General features: G+C 37.8%; 1 protein-coding gene across 2 annotated transcripts; it reads left to right on the top strand.

The window, feature by feature from the left end:
* Window positions 1–2813: 2813 nt before the first annotated feature.
* mapre1b (microtubule-associated protein, RP/EB family, member 1b) lies at window positions 2814–19464 on the top strand. 2 transcript variants are annotated; one of them, XM_042491367.1, is made up of 7 exons: window positions 2814–2980; window positions 4848–4978; window positions 7450–7595; window positions 11024–11225; window positions 11333–11442; window positions 11635–11787; window positions 14733–19464. In XM_042491367.1, the coding sequence occupies exons 2-7, from the start codon at window positions 4858–4860 to the stop codon at window positions 14775–14777; spliced, it is 777 nt and encodes a 258-aa protein (XP_042347301.1). In that variant the 5' UTR covers window positions 2814–2980; window positions 4848–4857; the 3' UTR covers window positions 14778–19464. The 2 variants fall into 2 exon arrangements, with proteins under 2 accessions (XP_042347301.1, XP_042347302.1); XM_042491368.1 differs by having other exon boundaries at window positions 4845–4978.
* Window positions 19465–21282: the final 1818 nt, after the last annotated feature.

Here is a 21282-nt window from a genome sequence, read left to right as displayed (position 1 = left end):
TTTGTCCGCTGTGCACTTGCGTCTCTTGCATCGTGTCACACGTGCAGTTGTGTGCAGAGCCAACGTACACTTTGGCCTCCAAAAGCTGCAGAAAATGGCACTCTGGAGACAGTTTCAACACACTACACAGGTTTTCAATTACCTAAAATTACGCAAATTAAAAATTCGCCTCGTGGAAACACGTAGCTCTCATTTATCACCCCAAAAGTTTTTTGCATGCTTCGTCATGGCAGTCATTTTGCAATGCCGTTTTTATCGACATATAGAAAATATTGCTTAATTTTTGCACAAATCTGTAACAGAAAAACCCACCAAGTGACTACCTAAGGTGCTACTAACATGCAACACACTTCATTCTCTGAATGGTAATATATTATTACCTTTCGTACACCTTTTATGTGGTTAATTATGTGCAAGAAACTTGTGCAGGGCGAGAGAAGATCTGTCAATATCATTAATGATCCTGTTTTATGTGTGATCAAGTCAGTATCTAACGTGAAAATTGATCACATATCCTCAGGTTATACATGCATCTATTGATGACATATATGCTCAGGGTTTTTAAACATTTTAAATTGAATAGACAACAAATTATGTTCATACGCTGGATGTTAAAAAGGAAGTCTTTTTTTCTTTCATACACCACCTTCTGTACATAACTTATTTTAAGTGAATCATGTTTATCTGAGAGCCACCTCGCTGTTTTATTGTGATATTTGAATCATGTTTGTTGTTTCCAGGAGAAAAATGAATTTGATTATTTTTTTAGTGATTTAAAATCTACTGTAGTTTTTTTTGAAAGAATGATAAATTTTACATCCAGTTTGTTTTTCTTTTATTTTTATGCTAAAGCAAACTGAATTGTTGGTCAATTATTTGAGAAGTAACAAAGTTTCTTTGTTGTATTATTTACAGTTCAGACAGTTCAGTTTTTATATTTTACTGTTTTCCTTTTTTTTTTTATTAATGCCTCTAACCATGAGTGATAAATTTTTTTGGGGGGGTAAATTGATAATAACATTTATTCTTTAGGATGATACATTGAATTTATGTTGTTTATTATTGTGGCATTGGTGCTGTCTGGTGTGTGTGTGTGTGTGTGTGTGTGTGTGTGTGTGTGTGTGTGTGTGTGTGTGCGCGCGCGCGCGTGCGTGTGTGTGCATGTATGTGCGTGCGTGCACACTGCCACTTTTACACCGACAAAGCTGTGATGGGCTCGATGCTGTTGTGGTGCTGATAAATGTATTATTTGTTGTTACTGGGAATTGTAACGAGTGCCATTTCTTTGTCCAAGAACCTGAAATTAAATTATTCAGTATCAGCTGAATGATTGTTTCACAACACAATTACTGTTAGTTTTTACTGTCATTGTATCAATACAAACCCATTTTTATTTTAAGATGTAACTGACAATATTGTTCAATTCTTACAAATGACTGAACTGATACCTAATGTTTGTATTTTGTATTTTTATTGCTGATAGTGTTTGTGTATGATCCTCTACCACTGAGGCACCTTGGCCTTTTGTAGGGTACTGAGATGTTTTATAACTGATGTTTGTATCATTAATGTGTGTTTCTGAGAAAGTTTCTTTAAAAAAAGCATAGTGTTTTTGCACCCCAAACCAGGGGGGTGGGCGGACAAGTATAAAGGTGTGTGAAAGCTAAAGGGGGAACATGTATATTTGTGCAAATGATGAATGAAAATAGGTATTTGCTTTACCATGGGACTTGTTGACACAAACAATAAAAGAAAAAGAGTTACAGCGATCCAAGGGTGGCTTCCTGTTTTTTTTGAATCCTAAAGCTGACGTTTTTTTTTAAATTCAGTATTATTATTTAGGTGCATTTACACTAGGCAAAATTATTATAAAGTTTCTTGATCTTTTTTTGTTAGTCTAGTTAGAAAGTATAATGCATCCTGCAGAAAGCATTATTTATAGCTAAATTTACATCGATGTTGTTTTTTTCTTTTTGCATCATCACAGTGAATTTTGTTATGAAAATTATTATCAAAATATATTGACTTTCTTTTCATAGGTTTTTTTGAAGAAACCAGATACCATGACCAATCGTCAGAGATCTTTTGATTTTTTGTTGCCATGAGAACAATGCCAAAACTGAATATGACAGAAAGCAGTTATTGTTTGTATCTTTTAGTTTAATATGTAGCTATTTAGCTAAAATTCAATGATAAAGTGCAGGAAAGCTAACCATTATTTCCTATTAATATGGAATTTTCCAAAAATAAATAAAAAGGTTGTTTGATATACAGCTTGTAATTTTCAATTTTATCTTCACTTTTACACACTTATTTGCACATTTTTTTTTTTGTTTGTTTGTTCTCTGTACATACTATACATATCGTTATTATTATTATTGTTATTTTAATTTATTCTATTCTATTTTATTCTATGTTAAGTGCCGTCCTTTGTATATATATATATATATATATATATATATATATTTGCATTATTTTGCCCTTTTCAGCGAATATTTCATTCAGTTGCTGCTCTTTTATTTGCTGCTGTAACAAAACAATTTCCCTCACTGGATTAATAAAGTATTTCTATTCTATTTTATTCTATTCTCTTCTATCTCGACCAAAGTGTAGCATTAGATTAAACATTATTTCAACGTTCATCTGAAATTTCTTCTGTCAAAATTTGGCAAAACATTCTGGTATAATAATCATAATAATAATAATAATATTTTATTTTATTTCATTTTTGACGTTTCTTTGACGTCAACGGCGCATTATAGCGTCATACGTTTAGGCGTTACCCCATTCCGTCTTGACGTCATCAGGTCGGTTATTCCGCCGGTAGAGTGAGCGTGAGCTGCCAAGAAGAAGAAGAGAAAGCAGAAGTGGCGATAACGTCGAAACTGTCACAGATAAACCTTTATATGACACCGAGTATCAGCGGAGAGAGACAGTAAAACCACCGTGTCCAAGATCTGTTAAAGCCAATCCGCTCCAGGTGGGTGTAGCGGCGCTGAAACACGGTGTATTTTACCGGCATGTGAGACGGCGGCTGGTGGAGGACGCAGCGGCTAAACTCCGTTAGCTAAGATGTTAGCCCGTGACTAGCATGAACATAGCCGAGAAAAACAGCCAGGGCGAGGCTTCGTATGAATAAATACCGCCGATTTCTATCAGTAACTGTTAGCTGAGAGAAAGCGAGCGCCTTCCAGCTCCGACAGCGAACATTTGTCGCATTAGCGGTGTCGAGCTAACTCAAGCTAGCTGGTGTTTGGTGAGTTCAGGGCGGGGAAACGGCTGCGATAAACCGGCTCGCACTAGCAGGTGGTTGCCCACAAACCTAGCCAATTGTAGCCACATCTTAGCCGGCGTAAAGCTAAATTAGCACCTCATGTAATTATTTTATAGGTGGTAGCTTTCAAGTTAACTGCTGTCCGCTGGCTAGCCGCAGAGCCAATTTAACGCTAACTGTTCAGGGAGCTAAGTTAGCTCGTCCGTTGGCTAACTGCTGCCACCGTTAGCTCACAAGTTTGTAACCGGGGCCCTGTTGCATTTAGCTAGCTGTTAACCGTTACCTGCTATCGGCCGGGACGTCAGTTAACTCTTTGAAACCCGAGCAAATTGGCTAAATTTCTTTCAAAAACGTTGGTAGAAGGCGACAAACTTAACAAGGAATGACCCAGAAATTAGTAAAGTGTTACAAGAAAATAACCTGAATATATGCACACAAAAAAAATCATCAATGAGAAATTAGATAAAAGATTTAAAGAAAATAAGCAAAAACCAAGAAATTAGTGAAAAGATAACAAGAAAATTACCTCAAAATAAGCTAAAAACCAACAAGAAAAGGTTCCAAAGATAACAAGAAAGCTACCTTAAAACAAGCAAAAAACATCAACAAGGAATTAGTTAAAATATGACAAGAAAATTACCCGAAAATTAGCAAAAAACATCGACAAGAAATTAGTGAAAGAAATACAAAAACTTACCTGAAATAAGTTAAAATGGTAAAAAAACAAACAAACAAAAAAAAACCCAACAATCTAGTTATGAGATTTATAAATCAGGTTTTCTGAACAGTCTTCCCCTATTTTTTAAAAAATATATTCTAATAGTATTTTCAGGTCACTTTTTGATCACCTGGTAATCTCAATTATCTCAGTTTTCTCATTCTGTTTATTTTTTCATGTTTTTGAAAGAAACCAAACAGATTTTCTCAGGTTTCAGATGTGTAAGTACTTGTGAAAGGTGTCTGAACGCAGCACAAGAAAACTGATGTCCATCCAAGTTTTAAAGGGTTGACGCAAGGAAATATACAAATTGTGTCAACGATGTACAGTACTTATAAATAAGTAACCTACATGTTAAAAAAATGAAAATCCGGGGTTCCTGCAGATCCTTCAAAAGTCTTAAAGGCATTGAATTATTAATTAAAAAAAGGCCTTAATTGGTATTAAATTGACTCTAATTAATCTTTAATTAATCTCTGTTGCAGCTTTCAAATGTAAATACTAACTACCTTTTTTGCCTTCAGTAATATTGAACAAAGTATTTTGGAGACTATTCTGCTATTGTACTAAGAATGTGTCTTTATACAAGTAATTTATGAAATAACAGTTGCTTTGTGTGTATCTGTGCATTAGGCAGTTCTTAGTCATGTTATTTACAGACCTTTTATATTGGGAAAAAAAAATCCTCAGAATGATGACTCAGCATCAAGGATGTGTGTTATCTGTCAGCCATCAGCTATGTGGTGGTACATTTGACTGTGAGTAGTTATTCATCTGCTCTACGAGCCACGCTGACAGATTAACTAGTCATCATGTAAAATGTTCTCACACCTGTTCTCTCCTCTGTGTCAGCAGGTGACCGACAATGGCTGTGAACGTGTTTTCGACCTCAGTGACCAGCGACAACTTAAGTCGTCATGACATGTTGGTTTGGATCAATGACTCTCTACAGATGAACCTCACCAAGATAGAAATGTTGTGTTCAGGTAAGGAATTTCTTTTTTTTTTTGTAAATCTTTCTCTTATTATGAGATACGTTTAATTAACGGTCAGAAGTCAGACCTCTTTAAACAGATTAAACAGAACCGTGATCAGTGTCAGCATGTGTGATATTTTGCACGACTGTGTTGTGGAACAGAAGGTCAGTTGCCACCGATGCTCAATACGTCGACAGTGTGACAGGAAAATATTAAAGCGTCTATTTTTATTGCATAAGTCATGACCAGATAAGACATGGTTTTGTGGGTTGTCCTTGTTTCATTAAAGATTACCTAAGAAAAGTTAAATTTTATATACAAATTACTCAACTTGCCCAGTTTAAAATATTAAAAGAACTTAATTACAAATGGCAAACTGCACTTACGTTTATTTTGTTTTACCATTTCTGATTATTTTTACCAAATTGATTAGAGGTTTCCTGATTTCATACATCAGTGTTAGTGGCCTGACCGCTTTATTAGATACAGTATTAAGTCAGATGTGTACAGTGGCTGCCAGGATGTCCATCTTCAATAGATACATTTTTGAAGAAATTGATAAATCCTCCAGATACATCAGCATGGCTGGTTTAAATGGTGATGAAGACCACTGGAAAACCGTTGCACTATTGCTTTAACCCTGTGATGAGCTGATATTCATCACTCCTTAAATTCACACCCATCTGCCTGTGCATGCATGTGCTGTACTTCTGCAGATTGTCTTTGTAGCTTGTGAATATCTAAACCCTCAGATTTTAGTGTGTAATTAAAAGGCGTGTCAGAACAGCAGATGCAGGCACAGCTTGTTTTAATCCCTGGTGCACAGATTCACAAATCAACCGGATTTTCATCTGCAGAAGTCATACTAAAAGAGAAATTATACTATCTTGAAACAGAAGCTCAATATACTATTACAAAATAAAAGCAATATAATAACCTCCTACTGTCTAGATTCTGAGTGAGTGAGTTACTTTGTATACCCTCTGAAACCTGGATCATCAGTTTTCTTGTGCTGCCATCGGACACCTTTCACCAGATTTAAACCTGTAAAACCTGAGCAAATTAGTTTGACTTCTTTCAAAAACATGGGAATAAAGGCAGTAAGCAGCTTGACAAGAATTAGTAAAAGGTTACGGGAAAATGACCTGAAAATAGCTGAGAGAGAAGGAATGAGAGAGAGTGAGTCACTGAAAAAATATCACCAAAAAGGGAAAAATAAAAAGTATTTTCATAATTATTCAAATTATATAATTAAAATTCTGTTGGAAAAATACTCTCCATTAAAATCATATTTAAACAAATTTTAATACTTTTTTGTTTATTTGTTTTTTGTGTTATTTATTTTCTGTAATTTTCTTGAAGGCCAAACTATGTTTTTTTGCTAATTTTTGGGTCATTTCTTAAGTGGCTCATTGTCCTTTTCCATCTTTGTTTTTGGAAAGAAATCCAGTCAGTTTGCCCCGGTTTGAAAGAGTTATTTTCGGGTGATCCAGCAGATGCACCCTAGTATTATGAGGACTGTACTGCACTACTTCATACAATATTACTCTTGCCCAAACACTACTTTTACCTTGTTGGGTTTTGGTTTTGTATTTGGATTAGGGCTGGTGTTGTTTAAAAGTGTTACATACTGGTGCTGAATGTGTAGTTTTTAGATCCAGTAAATCATAAATACAGAGATTGTATGTACACATGTCAGTGTTTTAACTGCATCACTTTTAAAATCAACTGTCATGGTGATTCCACACAGGGAATTTTAGGTTCTGAATGTCGCGTTAACATAAGCAACCACTAAAGAAAGAACTGATAGAAGCAAAGAAATTAAAACTCAGAACAATTTGACCCAGCATTTAAATAATCAGAGCAGTAAATGAGAATCAGATGGAGTGAATTTTAGGATGCGCTCCTGTTTGTAGGTACAGCTCATGCCCCCTTGACCCAGGCTGTCATCTCTCAGCTGCTGCTCACTGAGCGACAGTACAGGAAAAGAGATGGAGGTGTTTAAAAACATCAATCTTTCATAAAGACATGTCTGTAGGATTCCTTGTTTTTCACTTGAAAGGAACGTGAGGTCTATTTTTATCTTTTTATATTGCTCTCTCACTCCACATGTTCTTGTTTTTTGGCATCCGCTGACTTTGAACATGCAGCACATACTCAGTCCTCATGAAAGAAATTCAGCAAGATTTAATGCTCCATGTTTCAAGTGATCATTTGAACCCAAACAATTATCTCTCCCTAACCCTTATCCTGGGCTTTCTGTACTTAAACTTAACCAGAGCTTAACGACAGCGTTGCCACGTCATAAAACAGTGAAACACAAATATTTTGAAGCTTGATTTGTGCGAGTTTCACAAATAAAGGGTTACCATCTAGCCATGACCCAGTCCTTGTAATGATTTTACTATATTTGACATTAGAGGAGTTGTCATGTACTTTTTTAATTTTTTCAATTTATTTGGATCATTTTCATCATCCAGGTGCGGTCTACTGCCAGTTCATGGACATGCTGTTTCCCAACTCTATGCCTCTGAAAAGAGTTAAATTTGGTGCCAAGCTGGAGCACGAATACATCCACAACTTTAAGCTTCTGCAGGTTGCCTTCAAAAAGATGGGAGTCGAAAAAGTAAGTAACAACATGCGCCTACTGCACTGCACGCACGTAAGTTTAAAATTACATACGGCACATAAGTGCAGACGGTTTGGAAATGTATGGAGAAATTCCTGATAATTAGAGGGCTTGTTTGGTTGTTGGTTCACCACATTTTTGTGAATGCTTTGGGACCAAAAAGAACAATTTACAACAAATATAATATATTTAGTAATGTGCATCTAATATGCAAAGTGTACAGTCCGATACCTGCACCGTGCTGTCCTTATCCTTAAAAAGGGCACTGAATTCATTAATATAAAATTAAAGCTCTAATTGGTATTAAAATGACTTAAATTCATTTTTCACAAGCCTTTAAAATGCGCAGACATGGCAAGTATGATTCCATGGATCTTTTTCTTGTAAAATCTGATAATTGTAAAATCTGAAAATAACTGGTTTTGTTAAATAATTTAATCAATGTCTCTTCTTAAACTGGTCATGATTGGAATCTGAGCAATTTCTCCCAAGCAGAGTGAAAAATACTAAATTTTCCAGGAAAATCGGATAGGAGTGTCAAATATTATGGCTTCGATTGGGAAACCTAAAACATACTTTTATGATAATATAATTTATTCATTGTCTTCTATCTGTTTCACTCCAAAAAGGTTGTTTTTTGTTTTCAACATTTGACGCATATAATCCTAACTTTTTCACTGGACCAAAGGCATTTTATGTCATACTAAACATTTGGACAAAACAAAATTGTCCTCCTATAGTTTTGGTTATTACAAAATTAGTCTTAAAATTAATTCCAAGGGGCATTAAAAAAACCTTTATAAGTCTTAAATCTAACTTGCCTTAAGCTCCAGGAACCCTGGCATCATGGATAGAAGCAGAGATCCAGATTAACGTTTCCACTGGTAGTACTGGTGCTACTAACTTTCTCAGTTGGTTGCTCTAGCACCCTGTTTTGCACTTTTTATTGGATTAGCATTCAAACTTTTTTTTTTAAATTAGAAAAACTACTTTGGCTTTGATGCAGCCATCTGCTTCTGACTGTATTCACCACTCTGCATCCTTGTTCAGTGTCTCGCCCACGACACAGTCTGTCAGGTTACATGTTATTAGTAATAGACTATCAACATTTGCCATAGACGGGCAAAGACGAACACAGACTCGAGCTGCTTTGGTGAGGGAGCGGAGCTTTGTGTGGAAAGAAAGGAAGCAGGTATTACAAAAGTTGTAATAAACACCACAACCCTCTGCACTGAAGCTGCAAAATCACCCAGTGTTAAAACACCGCTGATGACACAAATACACATTCACACAACCAAGTGCATGATCTCTCCAGGCTTACACCTGGTGAAGATAATTAAAATCACAAGGAATCTAAATACAGAAATACACAAGTCTGACTACGGTTGCATCTTTTGCTTCATGCTGAAAACCTTCGAGCGGTTGGCTGATAAGGCTTTAAGTGTACAGCAGCTGCAGGCACAGATCACATGAATGGTATCGCAACAGCAGCGATAATCAGAGGCCCTGAAAATGAGTTACCTTGAATCATGTAGCTTGATTGTTGAAGATTAGTTTGCGGTCGGTCTACATAACTGAACAGCCCGCTCACTCTTTCCTGTGGTAGGGAAAACACTACTTGCCAAACGTTTTACACACTCTTCTGTCACTGTGCAGATTAATTATTTGTGACAATGTATAAAGGACTGCGTAAATAATGGAAAAATCAAAATAGGGCAAGAAATGTGGGTCTTTTAAAATGTTTAGATTGACAGAAGATATGAATGGAAGTGTTTTGACCCTTGGTCACTGTGGCTGATTGTTATAACAGTATGATAAAATGTTTTCTTACTGCTATGCAAACTGATCTCCTGTCATCCCCTCCCAACCAGCTGAACTGCCTCTGCTGATCTGATCATGAGTCACTTTGTTTTTTCTGAGCACTATGTCAGCTTCCCTGTCATTCTTTGCATACTGTTTACTTCCTGTCTATGTGGACTCTTCATTTGTCACCAAGTAATGAGACACTCAGAGACTGAGATACAAATCAAAAAGCTCAACTGTGTGTGCAGCCCTGTTTTTCTTTTACAAACTGCTCAATAAGGGTGTAGTTGATTTGGCATCAGCTTTAAAAATCATTGTTCATGGGCTGCCTTGTGAAAAGAGGCAAACATGTTTTTTCCTGAATGCTAGAAGTGAGACTACACTATCTGTTTCAGTTTTATTTCTCCATTATCAGAAGCTTTTAATAGTAAATGAAATGTAATGTAAATGCTTTGAGACACTTGACAAAGTCTTAATATATCAACAAAGATTGTAAAGGGCAGGGCAGATGCAGCTTAGTCATCATTTGTTTCCAGACCAAGCTTGCAGCAGCTTGCAGGACTATTGACTAAGCTCCCATAATTTATTCATGTTTCAGCCTCCTTCCTGCAGTCCATTTGTAAAGAGATCTGTGCTCTGTTTGAGATTCCTGCACAGTGTTGATTCATAGATCGCTGTAACAGATGCTCGAACATGTACAGCACATCAGTGGTATTCATAGCTGTTCAGGGTTATAATCCGCAGCATTGTGCCTGCATCATGGACTTTGCTCTCGTTCAAGCTTTGAGTATCGTCTAATGATGTCAGCCTCCTCCATCGCTGAGTAACTGGGTTTATTGCTGACACTTTTTTAGCTGCTTTTTTTCCCCCTACTGTGACTATGATCCTCGACAGCTTTGTGTTTAATGTATGTGTCAGTAGTGCGGACATTATTTTCCTAGGCCTAGATACCTACGGTGTCCATACATTGTTCTTCCATCATTGTCTTTCAGCAGGTCAGCAGCTGCTCTGAGTCAGTGTCAGAGTGAAGGATGTCCCTGTGCCGCTGTGTTGGTTTTCACTCTGTTTTGCTCTTCGAGATTTTTGTAACAGTTTTCTTCTCCTGCTGTGATATTTATGAGATTATCTACTCAAGTATCAATGTGTGTGTCAGTGATGACATGATATTTTTTACTCTGTAGTCTCAAGTCTTTAGTTTTGTTTTTTTTTTACATATTATATAACAATTGGCAATAATCTGTCGACCCCTACTCAGAGATAACATTATTTTCTCTCCTCTGCTTAGAAGTGGTGTTCTTTTAGACCATAGCAACTTAATAAGACACAGTCTCCTGCTTTTGTTTAATTTAGTGTGAGCAAAAAATATTTCACGTTGCCGGTCCGTTTTAGCGGTGATGGGTTGTTTATAATGTTACTTGAATGCCGCTGTCACACTGAATCCCTTGTTTTTTCTTAAACAAACAAACATACTGACAGTGATACTGAAAATGTAACAATATCAGCTGCGGCACTCACACACCGTCAGAGACGTGGAAGCTCATTTAACCTGAAGCTACCAGGCGGACACCGCACCGGTCCAAACATCCCGTCCTGACGCTCTCTACCTCTCTCTCTGCTTCCAGATCATTCCAGTCGACAAATTGGTGAAGGGGAAGTTCCAGGACAACTTTGAGTTTGTCCAGTGGTTTAAGAAGTTCTTTGATGCCAACTACGATGGGAAGGAGTACGACCCGGTGGAGGCGAGGCAGGGCCAGGACGCCATGCCCACATGCAACACTGCCCTGTCAGCTCCCGCCAAAACCCCTAAAAAACCCCTCGGTCAAGGTCAGAGCTATGGCTGGTCTCGTTGGGTTAAACTGTTTGAAATGAACTTTTAAAGTGCTTATGACTTTTTTCTCTTGGTAATAAGCTTCTCCTCATTGTCTTTTTAGCTCCTCAGAGGCCTCCTGTTGCCAAGGTTGCACCCAAGGTGGCTCATGTTAGCACGAGGAAGCCGGGGATGGGAGGAGGCGACGAGGAGAGGGCGGAGCTCATGAATGAGGTCAGCATATCACTATGCTCTGTTAAAAAAAAAAAACAGCAGCATACAACCATGACACAAATGTTAAATGACAATGAAATCTACATCAAGCAAATAAACTAAAATGAGTGTTTTTTTTGTGTCTTCTATGAGGAAATTAAATTCAGAGCTAGACACAAAATGTAATTTTGTTTTGGCCCTTTTTCCCCACAGATGGAGATTCTGAAAAATACCATTCAGGACATGGAGAAGGAGAGAGACTTTTATTTTGGAAAGCTGCGGAACATTGAGCTGATTTGCCAGGAGAAGGAAGGCGAGGGCGACCCCACACTGCAGAGGATCATCGACATCCTCTACGCCACAGATGTGAGTTTGACATGTTTTCATGAAATGTAGCTTGGTGATGCTGTGATTGATTCTGCAGGCTGAGGAGTCAATGGTTTTTACAATGTTATCATTTAGTCGAACGAGAAATTAAATTCGTCAACAGGATTTTTAAAACTGCCCTCATAAATCATTTTTAAAGACAGAATGATATTTTCAAGATATTTCTTAATTTCAGTCATAGAAATGACTATAAACGAAGATATGGCTGTAAATAATACTGACGATATATTTAATATTTTTGTTATTGTCAGTACATTTCATGAAAAGACCAAAACCAACAGTGAGTGGAACTACTAACAAGTATTGTGTGTGTGTATCTACAGCATGATATATCTTCTCCCTCTGTGCTGCAGAGCTCCGGTGTAGATAAAAACACATCAGTAAGCCACACTGCTCCGTCATTACTGTCATTAACACACACTGCAGTATATTTTGACTGAGTCCCACACACACACCATCGTGCTACCACAAACACTCACTAGAGCGCCAAATAGGGATTAATCCGTCACTGTAAATAGTCCCTGACAAATGCACTATTTCCTCCTTTTTGTTTCATTAAAAGCTACAATGACCAGCGCTTAAAAAACAACAAAAAATCTGTTTGAGGTTTTATGTAAAGAAACATGTCCTCAGTAGAAGGAAATCAGCTCAGAGCTGAAAGCCACAGACAGGAAGAATACGGAAATGGACTAACACTGTTAGTTTCGGTCTTTATCATATCTGAATGATCTTGAGCTACATTTTTTAAAATATCCTCTAAAATAAGCCAGTGTGTTAACCCTAAGAGCCCGCACGCGTATCGCTCTGCGTACAAAATGCGCTTTTCAAAATCAAGCTTTAATTTTCGGAATTTTAACCCTTTAAGCACCTTTTTTTATGATGCCACTATGGTTTTAGATGAAAAGAAAAATAACTTCTTTCAATACACTACATGCAAAGTAGATTTTTTTATTATCTCAGTCTGGGATATGTCAGTGATTAGCAGCAACATTGACTGTGACAGTGCACCTTGTAGAAATAGCACGTATTTTCTCCATATGCCAAATATGGTAAAAATGACGTCAACAGGTGAAAAATAGTAATAATGACATTTTCCAAGGCCGAAGCCCAGAATGACACCCAGAAATAATAAAATGCATGTTTTTATGCTTTGATGGCTGTGGGATCAAAAATTGCGGTTTGAATGGGATTCATTTGAGCATTTTTTGCACTTAACAGCATCAACATAACAATATTGTTTCTGAGCTGGAAATTCACAAATAAAACAAAAATACACGATCTTGCCAAAATGTATGCCATAAGCATGAACACAGCTGAAATGGTCAAAAATGAAGAATGAAAAGCATGTGAAACGCGCCAAACAGGGTTAAATAAATACGCTGTGAGTTCAGCAGCAGATTAAAGCCCATTTGCTCTGCTGTTAACAACTGCTGATGCCACAGTGAATTCCTGCAGAGGAATGGAATGCAGCCCGCTCACCGAGGCTGAAAGTTGGCAGCGGTGCTTGGCTGAGCTGCTGCTATTCACCGCACCATTATGTCACACCGCTCAGAGACACAACAGCACTGTTGGTTTCAAGTGCACTGCTGGTTGTGGGTACTGGGTTCATATTGCTTATAATTTTGACTTGATTTGCTCTTTAACACTCTTTATTATCTATATTATCTGATTTTACTGCTGTGTTAACTTACCTGTGTTTGTGCTGCTTCAGCGCGCAAAAATCAGAGTCTGGTTTTACTGCTTGTGCTGCGTAATGGTATAAATAAATATCAATAAACCAATCAGTTTTTAAAAAAAATAAATATATATATAGCACTTTCAAACACATCAAATGGTATTCAAAGTGCGATACGGTTTGAAGAAACAAGAACAACTTAGGAAATAAGCAGAAATGGATCTAATAAAATTGTGATACTAAGACACTACATTAAAGCAAGACTAAAATGATCTCCTCCTCTCCTCTCAGATGGCTAAAAGCACCTTCCTGGTTCATTAACTAAAAGTATCTCTGAGATGCAGTCTGGTGCAGGGCCATGCAGAGCCTTCTGAACTAATAAAAGAATTTTAAAATCAATGCGAAAACTCAGGTAGACACTGTGAAGTTTTTAAAACAGGCATAATGTGTGCTCTCCTTAGTCAGAACTCGTGCTGCAGAAATTCTGTATTAGTCGCAGCTGAAAAATGATAGAAAAACAAAAAAAAACAAGTATCCCAAAGTCAAGAATCATAAAATGAAAATGAAAATGTACAGTACAAAGGTGTAAAATGTTGAAGAGCTGTACAGTGCATGAAACGAAGAGGGTTGAATGTGCAGGTCACTGTATGAGGAATATGTGGAATTATTGAAAATGGTAACCTACGATTTGATCCCCCCCAAAAAAAGCAAATTATTCAGCACATCAGTCTCTGGGACAAAAAGCCAACATGGCTCGAGTCACATTGCCTTTTTTTCCAATAATATTTTATTTGATTGTTTCACTTTAAAAGTGTCACCTATGGCCAATAAATCACATGACTTATGCATTTAAATATAAAACAGTAAATTGCTAAATAGAATAATAGATAATGAAAAACAAATATATACAAAAACAAAGTCAAGAAAAAACGCATAAAACCCATAAAGTGTGCACGTGGGTCTCATGCACATGGTTTGCAATTTACTTCATGATCTGTCTGTTCCAGCAGTGTCCTCCAAGTAGTCTCTCCACTTTGCCACATATTTCTCAGTCCTGTCCCCACAGCTGAGAGAGATTTATTCATATGATGCCACTTTTGCCAACTCGGTGAACCGCTCCGTAAAAGAGGGTTCCACGTTGCCTATTTTTGATTTTCCAGCTCCTAACAGATGGCAGGTGTAGTATCCAGACTCCAGGTCTGGTGCTGTTAATTCATCTCTCTCTCTCTCTCTGTCTCTGTCTCTTCAGGAGGGTTTCGTGATACCGGATGCTGAGGAGCAGGAGGAGTTTTAATATTCAAGACTGCAGGCAACATTTCACTTAGATGCTCTGGTCTACACCTCGAGATCCTTCCTCAAGCCAAGACAGCCAGTTTGGTTTTATATCCAACACCAAACCTGATCTCGACCCTCACCGTGAACCCCCGACCTGCCCCGAAACCCCAACCCCAACCTGCCGGACTTCTTCCCTCTAGCCTTCAGCTGCCGAAACAGCTCAGCTCCTTCTTTCCCAAAACATCTTTAGCCAATAATCAAACAAAGCCTCGGTCACTGCCTCTTCTTCCTCCACACCTGTCGGCCCCTCCCCCACCCATCCTCACCTGTAATCCCATCCTTCCCAAAACCAGATCATGCAGTACATATCTGGTTTTTGTAATGGACTTGAGTGTAAAAAACACGGTGATGTTCTCTGTGTGTGTGCATGTGTGAGCGTGTGTGTGTGTGAGCGTGTGTGTGTGGTCATATGTGTTTAAAAATCAATTTGAATCAAACGTGAAGAACCTCCTCTGAAGACCCGGCTGTCGGTTCAACAATCACTTTGTCCCAAACTAACCCAGATGGTTTGACGGCACTGCCGCCGTTTTGTGCCTCTGCTGTTGCATTTGGAGGAAGACAACACGCACAGACGAAAAGAAAGAAATACACATTCCCAACTTTAAACTTTTAACCAAATCTGAGGTGCATTTTGTATTTTTTCCCTTGCTGGTCCCAGTTTTAGTGTTTGCATTAGTAAATAGTCAACATGAAAGAGGCGGCAGGCTTTCCAGAAACATTATTTTGCCAGTTTGATGTAGCCGATGTGTTTCTAAGACAAATGAAGTGAGTAAAGAGCGACCTGTGGGCTGCACACGTCCACACTGAAGGGCTCAGGGTTTAGTTTGGGACGAGGCAGCAGTCGGGTCTTCTCTTGGCCTTTTTTTTCCACCAAGGACACCATCGTGATTTTGTCCTGTTTCAGAAGAGCTTTTTGTAAATGTATGCTACTGTTTTATCACATTTCTCCCCCCTCACTCCATTTGTTTCATTATTTCTTTTCTTTATTGTATGTTTTTGGGGCACCTGTCTGTCATGCTCTCAACTTTATACATTTGTTTTCAATTTATTTTTTCCTCACTACACGATCACTCTGTTGGATAGATTTTACAACGTTAGAGAAAAAAAAGGGTTTTCTGATGTAGAGCGGTTGTTCTCGTAGCAGATCTTTTTGCTTAAACACCCACGAGCCCCCGCTCCGCCTCGGTGTTCAGGCTTCTTAAATGTGCAATTCTTAACTCCAGAATAGTGGCTTTCTCCTCGAGTCGACGTCAGTAGCCTTTTGATCAACTTGCTGATATTTAGTAAAAATGCGACAAAAAAAGTTGTATGATCAGCTGTGATTTTGTGTGATTTATCTTTTCGGAGAGTCCGTTTGAAGGCACATGCACTGTTTTATACCAGTGGCCCTTACTCAGACCCCAGAGCGGACAAACACTGTGAGCTCCGACTGTGGCCGATCAGTGCGATCGCTCCGTGTAGCCGACCGCGGTCGAGAAGATCATCCGATGAGCCGTGAAAGTGGCTCGCGTGCGTCTTTCAGGCTCCGTCTTCATTGATGAATCCTCTGATTACTGACATTGGATTTTGTTTATCTCAAAGCTGTTTTAAAGTGTGCGATCATTAAGTGTCCTCACTGAAGACAGATTCCTCTCTGGGAATGCACGACAGGTGTCTTTTTCTTCTTCTTTTTTTTTCTCCCTTTTTCCACTTTCTAATTGACCAATTTTAATACTAATATTGTGTATTGTGGATCAGATTTGAGACCAGTTTTTCCACTGTACTCTGTAAAGATGTCATTTTTGACATATTTGTACCCAATTTGAAGCAACGCGTCAATGTTGATTCCACACAAACCGATAACTGTTAACAGCAAGTTGTTATTGGAAAATATAACTTTATCAATGGCCTTATTCATAGCAGTTTTCTCTTCATGAGAAAACATTTTTCATAACTTCTTTTTTGTTTGTTTTACGTTAATGTAAGTCTCTGCTGTTTTGGGCAAATGTTTGTACTGTTAGTCATATTTTTAATGTGTTCTGAAAATAAAAAAAAACATTGGAGGTATTTTGGACAAAAGCTCAGATGTGTCAGGGTGCAGCGGACGACCCGTCTTCCATCTAATGCTCAGAAAAACAAAAATATCTTTATGATGTTTCAAAACAGTTTGATTTGAGGATTTCTGGTGAATTGGTTGTGCTTTTTTTGCCATGAAGTAGCTGAAAAATGCAGGTTTGTCTCCACAGTGAGACTTTAAAAATGTCCTCTGCAGAATTGAATTAAAGATCAGTTTGGGAGCTCAGAGATGTGCAGATATTTAGTGTTAAAACTGTTGGATAGTTGACAGAACCACAACTATCCAGCTGAATGTTGCACACAGTCGAAGCGTGCCTGGGTATTAAGTCTTCTGTATTTTCTGGTAGTTGCCTTCAGTAAGTCCACATCTTAAAATAATCTCTTCTTCTCACCTTTTAGAAATAACTTCTAAATGATGCTTGTGTCAGAATATGTGCTTTTTTTAACACTCCAGAGGTTGATTTGAACTTTTTCTTTCTCAGCACAGTCAGTGTTTGTAGTGTGGTGACGTGTAAATGCAGTAACTTGTTTTTTGTTGTGTCCTCCAGCACACTCGATTTCTTGACTGACTTTTAGCTTAAATGTTGGAGTTTTTACGTCCATTTTTTTGGTGATTGCTTCAGGTCTAGTAACCTGTTTTCCTCACAGCCACACCATTTTTGAAAAAACAGCAGGAAAGTTATCATGAAGAGGAGTCTTTATCTAAGTTAGTCACCTTTTCAGTCAAATTATGAAGCCCAAAAACCCTCAAAATGATACTGAAGTGAGTTTTGCTCTAGTCCAGAGTATTATCAGTGTCTGCCGATGTGGTTTACGAGGTTCCGAGACTGCTAAAGATTGGGCACAATATGAACAATAGTAATCACGGTTAATTTGTCAAACACATTTTGGACTGTAAGCAAAAAGTCCTCCTTTTCCTCTGCTGCTCATCTGAACGTGGCTGAAACACCTCATGAGTTTAAAGCTGAAAGTCAGAGCTTCATACTGCAAGTATTTGTTTAATTTCAAATCTAATGTGCTGAAGAAAAAATGCAGCAAAAACTGCTTTCCCAAAATGCTCCTTACTGCCAGGATCTTTGCACCCCATTAAAGGTAGTGCAGAAAAAAATGTACTGCAAAGTAAAACTTACTGTTGTGGAGATCTGATGTTGGAGAAAACAAATGAAACTGAGGTTTTTAAATGAGCAGAGCTTCCTGCAACGTATGAATACTGTCATTTATCGATTGTTGTGTCTTTAAAGGGTCGGAAAACAGTTAAACCAATTTCTTTGGACCTGAAAGTTTGGTATCGAAATGTCTTGTTCTGTTAGACCAACACCCCAAAACCCCCAAAATGTTTGGGTGTCTAATTGATTTTGTAATGATTTGAAACATAAAGAAAAACTCACATTTGAGATGCTGAAACAAGCACATTTTTTACATTTTTGCTCAGACGATGACTCAAAAAGACACATCGATTATCATTAAATAGTTTTCGATTACTTCCGAAATATGTATGCTGAAAGCGACCAAAGCGAACTAAATAGCTGAAAATCAAATTAATATCGGTTACACCGCCCTCATCTGATGCTCTAAGCAGGTTCAAATAAATGCTCTGAAGTAAATGCAGAAGTTATTTCACTTAAACAGTCGTCTGGTCTGGAATTTATGTTTCAAAATTCAGATGTGAGCACTTAGAAACTCCATCTTAAACATTTTTTTCCAAGATATTTTGTGGAAACCCATTCATGTTTGTTTGGTGGGTTAATGCCAAGACAAATCGTAGCACACTGAGGACGAGCGCACGCTGCAGGACGTTAATATTCCCCCTGTCTGTCTGTCTGTGTGCTGTGAGTCTTCTCAGTGCAGGAAAACACTTGAAACAGACAGAAACGCAGCTTTTCCCTGTTCGGAGCAGTTCTGATGAGTGTGTGTTGTTGAGCCTTAGTGAAGAAGTGCTTTTTGTTATGCAATGTTAAAGGGGGAGCAGACGCCTCCCCCCTTTACATAGTGGCCTCTGTACTGAACCCAGTGCCAATGTAACCTCCTCGACCCCCCTAACAGTCTGTATTTAACGAGTCACACTTCAATAACTTGTCAGGTTCGACTTGTGTCTGCAGAGGTTCTGACAATCGCCTGTTTTTTTCCTGACAAGTCATTGAAGGTTTTTTCAAGTTGTGTCGACTCCTGTCTGGTTTACTGATGGTAGTAAATGTGTTGTAAGTGTCACCGAGGAGGACTGTGTGTGCTGTTTGATATTAGAAGTTTCGTGGATGTTTTCAGTCACACACACCTGGATGAGATAAAACACAGAAAGTTTTGGCCACTTTGAGGATGCAGCTCTTATTACTGACCGGTTTAAAATGATCGTGCGTGCAGCGTGTCGCAGGTGTGTCTGCTGAAAACGTCCGAGCAGAGTGAAACGATGGCTTTAAAGGAAACGCTGGTGCTTGTGTGACCTCGGTGCCGATAAGCGTCGTGCACACTGTGAGTCCCTCTCCTCTCTGTCTCCTCTCTCTCTGCTGGACTTTGATGTGTTTGTTATACTCTGGAAAACTCGATTTTCTTCAATCAAGTTTGGTACAGACAATAAAAACTGTATTTCCACGTCAGCGCCGGCCTGTGTGTCAGTTTATGATCGAACCATATTAGCTTTTGATTCGTTTTTTTTTTGACAGATCAGCAGTGTGAATGTCATGAACATATTTACCGTTCACAAGAAGAAGAAATACGTAGAAATCTGTGAGCCAATGTATTCTGTTCTCACCTGTCTTGTATTGCTTCATAATATATATATGTAATTATAAAGGTCTAAATTAGTATTAAAGTGTCTTAAATCAAATCAATAAGAATGCTGAGACAGGTAGTAGATTATTATGAAGCACTAATATAATTTTTTTTTAAATATATTTAAAAGAAAAATTTACAGCTATGAAATGGTGGAAGAACATCCAGTATGTAATAAGAAGTACTATTACCACACTGAAAATACTACAGTTCGGGACCAAGTTATATCTATCTATCTATCTATCTATCTATCTATCTATCTATCTATCTATCTATCTATATATATATATATATATATATATAATCTTTATTTCTAGAGCGCCTTTCATACATAAAATGCAGCTCACATGTGGGAGTGCTAAAAATTAAGACCCAACAATATGTAGAAATCTATATATAAATATGTTTATAAATATACAATGAAATAAGATAAAAACAAAATTTGTCAGTTAGTTAGTCAGTTTCAAGTATTTGAACTCAATACCAAGTCCTAAACTTTGAGTTTAAGTCCAAACAAGTGAAAATGCACTCTTCCCCAGATGTTATGACATTTTACCAACAGCTTAATAATAAAGGTTAAAAAATATTTTAAAATAATGAATACTTCCTGCGCCTATAATTTGTTTTTTGTCAACAGTCCATGTGTGACTTTCACAGAATTTTTGTTAATAGCGGACTCCGTGTATTAGTTGATGTTAGCTCTTGTTGCACACTGTTAGCGCTGCAGCAGCAGTTTGGTTGTTTACTGTTAAAACTAATCTCCTTTTTTTCAACTTCATGTACGAAACATGCAGAAAACCAGAGGAACACGATGACACGAAGGAAGCAACAGATGAAAGCAGAACACAAAGAAAACAAAGCAGTCTTTGTGAATCACACGTGATCCCTCAGTCCAGGCCTGAGGTTGACCTCTGACCCTCAGCGCTGCAGAGCTGTGACATCACAGAGGGCCGGAGGGGCGTCCAGAGAGGAACTCAGATCCTTTACTCGAGTAAAAGCGCCAAAACCATGATGAAATAAAAATCTATCGCTAGTAAAAGTCCTGCATTTAAAATCACACTTGTGTAAAAGTACACAAGTATTATGACTAAAATGTACTTTGTGTATTAATATGAATTAGTCTGCAGAAAATCTGTCCAAAAAACGTTAGAGCGGCATGTTACTGCTGTAGGTGCTCGAGGTTCATCAAATTAGATAATGTGACCCTTTAAAAAAATCCTTATTTAACAAAACTGTCTTAAAAACAGGGGAACTATCTTGTTGGTGGACCTCATAAAAATCTCCAACATAATAACAGGCCTCGACTGGATATTTTTAAGGGGTCACACGACAAAAAGGTTGATATTTTATAATGTAAAATAATGTAAAAAAAGTCATCTAAACAGTAACTGCCAAATAAAGCTGCCAGATAAATGAATTAGTATAAAAAGTACAATATTTCCCTCTGAACTGTAGTGGAGAAGAAGTTTAAAGTAGTAAAACTCAGGTACTACCACCTTAAAATTGTACTGTACCTGAGTAAATGTACTGAGTTACATTTCATCTCTGCAGCAGCAGGAAACAGCAGCTCTGTGAGCAGCAGAAGTTAAACATCGTCTCCACCTGCTGTTTGTCAGAAGAAACTTCACCGTTAAACTCGAATA

The sequence above is a fragment of the Plectropomus leopardus genome, chromosome 8 (assembly GCF_008729295.1).
Source record: "Plectropomus leopardus isolate mb chromosome 8, YSFRI_Pleo_2.0, whole genome shotgun sequence".
Lineage (NCBI taxonomy): Eukaryota > Metazoa > Chordata > Actinopteri > Perciformes > Serranidae > Plectropomus > Plectropomus leopardus.
Note: the sequence above shows the minus strand (reverse complement) of the source record. Positions and strands in the feature narration are given on the sequence as shown.